Source organism: Marmota marmota, unplaced genomic scaffold (assembly GCF_001458135.2).
Source record: "Marmota marmota marmota unplaced genomic scaffold, marMar, whole genome shotgun sequence".
NCBI lineage: Eukaryota > Metazoa > Chordata > Mammalia > Rodentia > Sciuridae > Marmota > Marmota marmota.
Window position 1 is genome coordinate 3615318 of NW_025999869.1, and position 11224 is coordinate 3626541.

Consider the following 11224-nt stretch of genomic DNA (forward strand, 5'->3'; position numbering starts at 1 on the left):
AGTTGGTTCCCGTGGGCCACAGTCCTGGGGCCAGGGAAGACCCCCAAGCAGGCCCTGGTGTCCTCCTGGGGCTGCTTCCGTCAGCGTTCGGGGAGCATGGACAGCAGACCTGGCTTCCCAACCAGTTTATTCTCGTGCTGCCTGGATCCTGTGTCCAAGCCCAGCCTCGTCCCCCTCCTCTCCCACCAGGGCCCCAGGGCCCCAGGGCCCCAGCTCACAGGGGAGCCTTGTGGGTGGAGCAGGGCTCCTCCGGGTGTGGGTGCGGCTCTCCCAGGAGAGCGTCCAGCCAGGATTCCAGGTCCCGCACCAGCCGCTCCAGCTCTTTCACTTCTTCCTCCAATGTCTCCAAGAAACCATGCAAATTCTTCTTCACCCAGTTCCTGAGGACTTTGATTGGCTCTTCAGCAGGGTCACTGGGGTGATAGTAAAAGCCCTGAAAGGCACCAGGGTTTGTACGGTGAGATCTCGCTGTGGGCTTCTGGTTTCCTGGGGTTCCCCAGGGCCCTGGCACATGCTGTGTTTTGGGCCTGGAGCACCCCTCCCGGCCTGCCCCACCTGGCCAGCTCTTGTTTACCCCCCCCCCCCAGCCCAGCTTGCCAACCACACCCCTCCGGGAGGACCTCCTAGTCCCGTACCTCAGTAGTCCCTCTGTACATTCCTAAAGCTGTTACCTGGGGAGACACAGGATGCTGGGGGTGGCCGCATTCCCTGATCCTTTCAGACATCTCCCAGCTTCTTCCTGTAACAGGCACAAAGGCCACCTCTTAATAGGAGCAAGTGAGGGTTGGTTGGAATAAAGGATCAGTCTTCCCCGGGGGGGAAGGGAAGGTAGGAAAAAGCAGTTGAGGCTCCTCTGCAGACATTCATCCCGGGGGAAACCCCACCTGCCCCTCCGTTCTCAGGTTCCGGAAAGGCTCACCTGATATTCCTGTGGTCAGGTACAGCACCAAGACCAGCAAGGCCAGCAGCGTCTGGGGGCAAGAGGAGAAGGGGAGGGTCAGGAAGGTGAGTCCTGCAGGCAGAGGGCCGGGCATCAGGGGGGACCCTATGAGAGAGTGTCTAGGACTCAAGTTTATTTCTGGTTATCCAAGTCACCACACTTACTGCCAAACCCCCCAAATACTGCGGAAGTTTGCCGAAAGGGAAGGCCCACCTCTGCGCTCTCTCCTTGAGTCCCTTTTGAATTTTTTATTTTAATTGATCTTTAAAAGAAATCAACTCCAGCCAGGCACCGTGGTGCACGCCGGTAATCCCAGCCACTCGAGAGGCTGAGACAGGAGGATCGCAAGTTTGTGGCCAACGTTGGTGATTTACTGAGACCCTGCCTCAAAACAAAAAGTTAAAAAGGCTGGGGATGTAGCTCAGTGGTAGAGCACCCCAATTTCAGTCCCCCAGTACCACAAAGAAAAAAATAATTAACTTAATCACAGTTATAATTTATAGACAATGAAATGTACATATGGGTTTCAACGTATAGGTAGATGAGTTCTGACAGATGACTGTACCTGTGGACTATCTATCGCCCCAAAGATCTGAAACATGTCCATCATCTTAGGAAGGTCCCTTTGCTCCTTCGAAGACAGCTCCCTCCTTACCCTGACTCTGCTGGAGGGAGCCACTAATGTGCTCCCTGCCACCCGATGGTCATTTTTGCCTGTTCTGTAACTTTGTAGAAATGGAATCGCAAGGTATATGCCTTTGGTTTAGTTTATCTTGCTCAATATGCTTCTGAGAAGCTTCTGTGTGTTCTGTTTTATTGATGAATGTTTATGTGAAATGAATATAGCACAAGGAATCTCTCCACCCGTTGATGGGCTCTTGGTGGCTTCTGGTGTGGGGCTATCATGGATTAAAGTGCTGGGATCACATAGGCACACACCTTTGTGTGGACATGTTCTCATTTCTCTTGGGCTAATAGCCAGATATGGAAATAATGGGTATTGTGGTAAATTGATGCCTAGTTTTACAAGAATCCACTCAACTGTTTTGTGGGTATTTCTTCCATTTTTATATTCCTGCCAGCAATTCATGAGAGTTCTAGTTGCTCCGTATCCACGTCAACACTTGGTACTGTCAATCATAATTTTAGGCTTTCTATTGCTGTGTAGTGGTATCTTAATCTATTTTTATATTAATGATTCCTAATTTATATATCTTTTTTTGTGATGTGTCTATTAAAGTCTCCAGTTCATTTATTTTTTATTGGACTATTTGTGTGCCGGCAATAGTCCTTTATGTATTTTGGATATTAGTCATTTGATAGGTATTTGTCTTGTGAATATTTTTTCCAAGTCTGTGGTTTGTCTTTTTATTTTCTTACCACTGTCTTTTTTAGATCAAAAGGTTTCAGTTTTGACGGAGTCCAATTCATAAAATGTTTTCCTTTTGTGGGGATGCTTTTAGTGTGAAGTCTAGAATACTTTGTCTGCTTCAAGGTCATGATTTCCTCCTGTTTTCTTCTAGACATTTTTTATTGTTTTAGCTTTTCATTTAGGGATCTGATTCATTTTAAGTTAGTTTTGGTATGTAATGTGAAATAGGGATCGAGATTTTTTTTTCATATAGATATCAAGTTGTTCTAGAATTGTTTCTTTAAAAAGACGAATTTTTCCTCCTGGCATTACATTGGCATCTTTGTCAAAAACCGGTCCACATATTATGTGCACCCATCCCTTTCTCAATTCTATTCTGTTTCATTGATCAACATTTCTTGACATCAGAGCTATAGCAGTATGAGTCTGATCTGCTAGTGCTGCCATACAGAATACCACAGATTGGATGGGTTTGACAGTAGAAGTGTGTTTTATCCTAGTTCTGGAGGCTGTCAACCCAGGTCAAGGTGCTGGCAGGGTTGGGAGTCATCTCTCTTTGGCTTTCTTGCTGTCACCTTCTCATTATGTATCCACAGGATTTCCCCCTCTGGATAATAAAGGTAAAAATGTCTTCTTATAATGACACCAGTTTTTGGTATTACGTTCCCTTGCTTAATTATTCTTTAAAAGTCTTTCTGCAACTATAATCACTTTGAAGTTAAGGTCCTAACATATGAATTTTGGGGACACAATTCTCTCCATAATGACTATGTTGTCACTATTCTGTTCCATTGATTTATATCTCATACAATTCACGCTATCTAGATAACTGTTGATTTATAGTAAGATTTGAAATCAGATACTGTGCTTTTTTGGACTTGGTTATTTTTTAAACAATTTTTGGCTATTCTACATTCTTTGCAATTTGTGTACATTTTAGAGTCATTTTTTCCAATTTCTATTTTTTAAAACTTTTGGGATTTTGATGGATACTGCATTGAATCTGTATATTTGGTAAGCATGCATGGCTTAAAATATTGTATCTCCCAATCCATGAACATGGTATATCTTGTCATTAGATTTCCTTTCTTCCTTTTCTTTTCTTTTCCTTTTTTTTTTTTTTTTTTTAGGGTTTTGTTTTAACTTTAATTGACAGCCCAGAATAGTGCACATTTTAGTGGCTAAGTATTATATGGTTACAGACAAAATCCTTTGGTCAAGTAGTTACAATATCCTTCATCAGTTATTTCACGTTAAGTACAGATTGTTGAAAAGAAAGAAAAATCAATGCTAGGCTAAGCAGAACACAGATAAACATTTCAATTTTCTAACAAAACCGAATCTAGCACCTTTAAAATAAATATTAGTAACCATTTCACAAGTATGGAATTATCATTTCCATAAGGTTTTGAAAAAGTCCCATTCATCAGCAGTGCAAACTAAAGATAGCATTTTTCGAAGTTGAGATTAAATTATGTCAACACACAGCAGCCCACACAGTAGAAGGGGAGCTTCTTGGTTGAGCTGGGTGTAGACCCAGGGTAGACAAGGGGTTTCTGCTGGGTCTTGGGGTTGCCAGGCTGAAAAGATACCACAAGGTTTTGATCATGGTCTGGAAAGACTTAAATAGAGTTAAAAATGAGTTTGAGCAGGACAGAGTTCTTTTTCTGATGGGCTAACTCATAACATTTCCAGTCCAACCCCCCAAAGGCTTCCACTCCACGGGTGCACACGGTAACAACCCTCCCTGATGCGACCCTGACTCCAGTGGGGGCATCTGAGTGCAGCGCTCGATACAGGTGAGGAGCCATGGACCTAAATTCCCCAGTGGACACAGCTTGGCAACCATGGCATTGTAGGTCAACTCAGGTTCTTAATCCTCTGTGACTGGATGACCTGCATGCAGGGGAATGTCCACGTGAAGCCTTCCCGTTATCACTATTTCAAGCACTATGACTCGAGCTTCCTAGGGTGGCCCTGGCACACACTCTCAGTCACCATGTTTTGTTTCTTGTGAGTACTCCACTCCGTTTTTACACTGAACCTTGGAGCTTCAGGCCTTTTAACAAGTAGACCCAGACATCGCAGGAATCTCTGAGAAGCAGACTCAGCAGCCAGTTATTTGCATTATGATATTGGGGAGAAAAGTCACTGCTAGTCCATGTTTTCTCTTAATCATTTAGCATTTACCAATGGCCCAGACCAAAGGTCATTTCCAAGTAGAAAAGTTCTGATTCCCACTTTTCCGTTGGCCCATGTGTAACACACAACTTACTCTGTTCCCAAACACCTGTGGCAGAACTTGCTTGCTTGGTTGTCACCAACACTGAAGGGACTTTGGACACAGATGCCATAAGAATGATGACCATCAGCAGAGTGCTGCAAATGGTTCTCACCAGCCCGCCTCTGCTAGAATTCTCCTGGTTTTCCTTTAATTTTCTCCTAACAATGTTTTGTTGTCTTCGAGTGTAGAGGCCTCCCAAGTATTGCATGGTTTCTGATGCTCCTACAAATGAAATCTTAAGAAGTTAACTTCCCAATTGTTTGTCTACAGAAATCGAATTGAGTTTGTAGCTTGTGACTTACTTCAAATAGCTCTCTTCTTGGAGAGTTTAGGATTTCACAGATGGAAAATTGAGCTGTCTATGAAGAAAGTTTCCCTTCTAGCCTTTCAAAGGGTTGTCAACCTTTCCCCCCTTGACTAGAGCCACCAATGAAATATTAAGTAGCAGAGGAGAAGCTGAACATCTTCATCTTGTCCCCTGTGAAGGAATGAGGGGAAGGGGAGGAAAGTGGAAGCCTTCCATCAAGTGTGCTGTTGGTTCTTCATTGTGGGCTGGTATCAGGGAGGGGTTCCCTTCCATTCCCAGTCCTCCGAGAACTTTAACACGAACAAGCACTGAGTTAGGAATACGTTTTTTTTTTTTTTTTTTTTTTTAATCCACTCTAAAAGTATTCAACAATCCAAAGGATGTAGGACAGCCAAAACAAATTTGAGAGATGATGTAAGGGTCCCCTTACTTTGGTAAATTGCGTCACTTGACTTTTGAATATTGAACCAACCTTGACTTCCTTCAGTTGACTCCACTTGCTCATGATACAACAGCCCTTTTATGTACAGTGGTCCCCTGGCCTCCATGGGCCATGGATTTTAGGATCCCCCTTCCTGTGGATGAAGGAAGCCAGGTGCGAAGAGACACCTATTCTCGATTCATCTACATGAAAATGAAGACCACACGCAACTCATCTATGATGACAGAAGTTAGAATCCTAGTGTGGGGTGTGAGGGGGACTGAGGTCCTTGTGGGTGCTGGGAATGTCCTGCAGCTTGATTTGGATGGTGGTGGCCAGATGTGTGCACCCAGCCCCAAAGTCGACCCACCCAAGATGGGGGTGATATATTTCCTCTCCTTGGACTCTGCGAGAAGACACTGAGAGCTGCCCATCCTGTAGAGCACTGGTGTGGTTCAGTGGTCTGGGTGACTTCTCCCTGTCCCACCACTCCTCTGTCAAAGTGCTTTCCAGGTTGGTTTCTTTCCCAGCATGCTTTGCTTCTGCTAGGCTCTCTTTGGTGCTAGCAGGAGGGAAAAGCAGGAGCCCACTGGGACCAGAATCTATCTACAGTTGTTTCCTCGTGCTGTCTTGGGGCCTGAGCAGAAACATTTCTTCTCTTTAAGCCTGTTTCTTCATCTGCAAAACTCGAGTTTGAAATATAAATATGCTCGAGGTCTTTTTATTAGGAGAGAGGGCCTCTGGGGGGATGGCTTGGGAAGTGGCCTAGGAAACAGCAGTTAGTGGATTTCTTCCCTGTGGGACTTCTCAGGGTCTTCCTGATGGGAACAACCATGTCACTCCCCAGACACAGAACTGTCTGTGATTTTCCTAAAGGGTGCTTCCTGGGCGTGGCACTCGTGGGACCCTCTGCAGGAGCAGCTGCAGGGCCGGGAGCCAGCCCGCACGCCCATCAGAGCTGTGGGTCCAGCATAAGGAGGCATTGGGAACAGGGGCAGCGAGTGAATGAGGATCTTTGGAAAACATATAGGCCAGTCATCCTCTGCTCTGCTCAGACCCTTCAATGGCCTCTTGTCCTCAGAGTGAGGCCCAGTCCTCCATTGTGCCAGCACAGCCGACCTTCCCAGCCTCCTCTACACCTCTCCCGACCTCCACCTGGGAGGCTGTGCCGGGCCAGGGCCCCCTCTTGCTCAGGGTTCTGGAATCAGATGGACCTGGTTTCAGTGCTGACATGTCTCAACTGCATGGCCTTCGGGCCTTCCCGATCCTCAGTTTACCCCCCTGTGAATGAGGTAGGTGGCCTGTGCCTCTCAGGAGTACTGAGGTCAGGGGAGACCGAGGGGGAGGAGCGCCCAGGCTGTGCCCAGCAGGTGGTCTTCCATTCTGGCCCAACCCCCAGGAAGTTTGGATCCCAGCCCTGAGGAGTCTCCAGAGCTCTGTGTTCAGGCAGATTATTCTAGGAACCGTGGGACCCTTCTTGGCCACGAGACAGAAGCCTGGCCCTCCTGGCACACCCCGTCTACTGCTGCTGCTGAGGGTTAGGAAGAGGGTGCTGACGAGGCTTGGGGAAGACGCACCTGGGCCCCTCGGGGGCTCCCCTGACTGGCGTGCAGGGTGAGGTGGGTGAGGACCGGTTCTTCTTGAGGCCATAAGGGTCTGGCAGAGGGAGCTCAGACAGGAGGAAGACAGCTTGCCCTGGCCACCTCACCTGCTTCTTGTCCTCACAGTGGCCGCCCCTTCTCGCCTCCAGCAGCTCGCCAGCCACCTGTCCCATGCTCTCCATCTGTTGGGTTGCCATGTCCTCAGCTCACTCTGTCTGGATGGACCTGGGACAGGCAGGTGGACCCCTCCCCCACCTCTGGTCACCAGGCATCTCTCAAGCATGAGTTCTGATGTCACAGAAGGTAGGGGACAGGCAAGCCCCACCTTCCCACCACCCTGAGCCCCTTCCCTCACTTTTTTTTTTACCCATATAAATGCAGAAAACAGGGCTGGGGGTGTGGCTCAAGCGGTAGAGCACTCGCCTGGCATGCACGGGGCTCTGGGTTCGATCCTCAGCACCACATACAAACAAAGATGTTGTGTCCACTGAAAACTAAAAAATAAATATTTTTTTTAAATGCAGAAAACAAAAGGCTAGTAAGAAATGTGTTACATTTTAGTGTGATTTTTTTCCTGATCTCTTTTCTTTTATATTTGCAAGTTTTATTAAAATGCAACTTTTATTTATTTATTTTTTGTGGCAAGCACTCTACCAACTGAGCCATATCCCCAGTCCCAAATTGCAACTTTTAAAATGCAAAACCTAGTAAAAGCTAGTCTTAATTGAAAATTATATGGGGACCATTGTAGATTCACCTGAAGTTCTAAGAAACAACACAAATATCTGAGCACCTTGACCCAGTTTCCCTAGAGGGGCGTCTTGCACCACTTGAGGACGATATCACAACCAGGACGCTGATGTAATCCACCAGTTGTATTCAGCCCAGCCCAGCTTCACCTGTACTCCTGTATGTGTGTGTGTGTGTGTGTGTGTGTGTGTGTGTGTTTAATTTTGAACAATTTTGTCATGTGTGCAGGTTCTTGTGCCCATTGCTATCATCAAGATACAGAAGAATTCCAAGGGCACAGGGAGCTCTGAGTTGCCCTTCAATGCCTTCTGCTCTCCCAACCCAACCCCAGTGTCCCTAACTCCTGCACATAACAAATCTGTTCTCTATCCTCTGTCATGTAAATGCAACCGAGCAGCAATGTAATCTCTGGCATTGTCCCCTCCTCTCACCACTGCCACATATAGTTGTTTCTCAGTATTCACAGCAGATCGGTCCAGTACCCCAGGAGATACCAAAACCCAGGATGCTCAAGCCTGATGAATAGAATGGCACAGTGCTGAGAACCTGCACACGTCCTCCAGACACTCTAAACAAGCCCCCCCTCCCATGACTTGCCATTCCTAACATAATAGAGTCACTGAGTAAACAACAGTTACACTGTATTCTTTAGGGACTAATGACAAGGTAAAGTCTGCACTGTTCAGTACAAAGTTTTTTTCCAATTATCTTTGATTCATGGTTGGTTTTGATCCGGAGAACCTGTGTATATGCAGGGCAGAACCCACGAAATCCCCTGGAAATTCTTCCAGGTTGTTGCTTGTATAGTAGTTGATTACTTTTTGCTGTTAAATAGCATCTCATGATATGTGTGCATGACACTTTGTTTAAGCATTCACTCGCTGAAGGACATGTTTAACAAAACTTGTTGAATACCTGGCTGTATCCCCTATGGATAAAGCTGATATGAACATTTTTCTTAGGTTTTTGAGTAAATGTAAGTTTTCTTTGGGGTAAACACCTCTAAGAGTACAATACTGGCTCACATAGTAATTGCATGATAGTTTTCTTAGAAAATGTTACACTGTTTCTTGGAATGGCTGTGCAGTGTACTTTGCCCTCAGCAATGTATGCAGGACTCAGTTTCTTCTCATCTTCATCGATATTTAGTGGTTGGACTATTTTATCTTAGCCATGTTGATAGGTGGATGATGGGTTATGGTCTGAATGTGTATTTTCCTGCTAACTAATGATTTGTGCGTATTTGCCATCTCTGTGTATTCATGACTTTTGCCTATTTTCTAATTGGATTGGTTCCTCCACAGTTGAATGTTGAGAGTTCCTTGTATATTAGAACTACCAGGGCTTCCGTGGAAATATGGTATGAGTTTGCTAATATTTTCTCCTGGTCTGTAGCTTGTATTTTTCTCTTTCATATAGACTTTCACAGAGAAAAAGTTTAAACTTTTGATGAGGTTCACTTCATCATTATTTCTTTTATGAGCTGAGCTTCCTTGTTAGGGTGCCTGTGTAGCCCCACCTCCCAAAGATTTTCTCCTATTAAAAAAAAGTTGCCTAGTTCTATGCCTTACCTTCTAGTCTATGATTCATTTGGAATTAACTTTGGTGTAAGGTGTGAGGTTAGATCAAGCTTCTCTTTTGTTGTTGTCTAGGGTTGATAAATGGTGCTGGAGCCAATTGCTCTAGCACCATTTATCAAAAAAGGCTCTCCTTCCTCTTTTGAATCATTTTTGCACATTTGTAAAAAGCCAGTTGAGTGTTATGTGTGTAGTACCACTTCTGGGCTCTCTATTCTCTTTCATTGATCTGTGCCTCTATCCCTGCATTAGTACCACATGGTCTTGATCGCACTTGCTATATAGTATGGCTTGATATTGAGCATAGGGATTTTCTCACTTTGTTCTTCATCATTGATATTGTTTCAGCTCTTCTAAGGCCTCTGCCTAGCTTATAAACTTTAGAATAAGCTTATCTTTCTCTTCAAAAACACATTGCTGGCTAGGATTGTGATAGGATTGTGATAAGAATTGCATCAACCTATAGATCTCCCAGGGGAGAATTGACTATGATGTGTCTTTAGTCCATGAACATGGTATGCCTCTCCATTTATATAGGTTTGTTCTGTTTCCTTTTAACTGGCATTTTGTAATCTTCAGCACATAGATCCCATATGTGTTTTGTTAAGTGTATAACTAAATATTCAATCTTCTTTGGATTTCCTTCACATTTAAACTGTTAAGAAATCATTAATTGCCACATTTTTATGAGTTAATTTTCACAAAGTTACATATGCGTAGTTTCTGATTAGGTGAATCTGTTTTGCTAACCATTATATATCTAACGTCCATATGCAGCCTGCTCTGTAGTAAATGTTTAGTATATCTGTTGAAAGGATGAATAATGAGCAATCTTAAGTGTAGCTCTGACAGGCCCTGACCATGTCTGGTGAATACATTTTGGTGTTCGCAGTACTTGGCTCAGTAAATATTTGTGGGATGAGTAAAGCAGGTGGTATGATTTTTATTTCACCAGGGAAGAAGCTGAGGACTAGGAAGGCCAAGGAAGTATATCAGCAATTGTGACTGTCATGTACCTTCTATGTGCTGGACTCAAGTTCTTTTCTACACATATGGTTTGATCTTTGTAACTACTCTGCAAAGCCAGTGCTGTTGGTTTTCTTTTGATGGCATTATTGTCCTTGCTAATGTCACACATCCTTCTCAAGTACAGTTCTAAAGTCTCTTTACGTACCACAAAGTGTTAATGTAATTTCAACTAAAAGCAAAGAAAGTGGCCATTCTTGTCATGGGACTTTACTGTGGGTAAGTAGATGTGAGATCTTCATTATACTTTTTGAAATATCAAATGCAGTTATGTTTCCTCCTTCCCCCAATCCCATGCCTACTTCAGCTTGGCTCCACAGGTATTTTATGTACTTTCCCCTCTCTCGTATATCACTATCGCCATCATTGACAACTAAGATAGTTCAAGAAGTTTCTAAGTACTGGATAATGTGCAAAGTGTTTGCTACATAGTGGCTCTAGGTGATAAATGATATTATCCCCCATTTTACAAAAGGGACACTGAGGCTTGGAATTATGAAGTCACCTTCTCAAGGTTACACAGCTCATGAGAGGTGGGGCTGAAATCTGAACTCCACCAATCTGATCACAGCATCCTGGCTTTTGGTGGCAATAGGATATACTGCCCTTTCCACGGGAAAACTCAAGTCCAGGGGAAGAATGAGACCAACCAAGCCAGTAGGAGGAGAGGGACCTAATTCAAGTCTCTTGCCTCCCACCTTGCGGCCCTTGGAGAGGCAATTTGCATAATTTTTATGACCATGCACCACAGCTGCTGGCCTTTATGCCCTAAAGACTTACAAATGCAGACATGCAATGCTGCCCATTAAGTTAATAACAGCACTCTGAGAGTCATTCGTTACAATCCCAGGAAGATGAGATCAGCTGAAACATTTTCTGGGAAACCCAACGAGCTCTTTTAGAAACCCCCACTGAAGGGCAGAGCTTCTGGGATTCGCTTTGAGGG

General features: G+C 44.7%; 1 protein-coding gene across 1 annotated transcript; it reads right to left on the bottom strand.

The window, feature by feature from the left end:
• Window positions 1-214: 214 nt before the first annotated feature.
• Window positions 215-7122, bottom strand: Smim23 (small integral membrane protein 23). The gene is made up of 4 exons (XM_015492798.1): window positions 7033-7122; window positions 920-971; window positions 672-739; window positions 215-433 (listed from the first exon to the last, which is right to left on the bottom strand). Exons 1-4 carry the CDS (start codon window positions 7120-7122, stop codon window positions 215-217), a joined length of 429 nt encoding a protein of 142 aa, XP_015348284.1.
• Window positions 7123-11224: the final 4102 nt, after the last annotated feature.

What these genes read in the sequence shown, in the direction of transcription:
- Smim23 (XM_015492798.1), bottom strand. Translation starts at nt 7,122, where the DNA reads ATGGCAACCCAACAGATGGAGAGCATGGGACAGGTGGCTGGCGAGCTG. An exon ending in ACTGTGAGGACAAGAAGCAG is followed by an intron (nt 972 to 7,032) that starts GTGAGGTGGCCA and finishes TCTTGCCCCCAG; the next exon opens with ACGCTGCTGGCCTTGCTGGT. An exon ending in CCTGACCACAGGAATATCAG is followed by an intron (nt 740 to 919) that starts GTGAGCCTTTCC and finishes TGCCTGTTACAG; the next exon opens with GAAGAAGCTGGGAGATGTCT.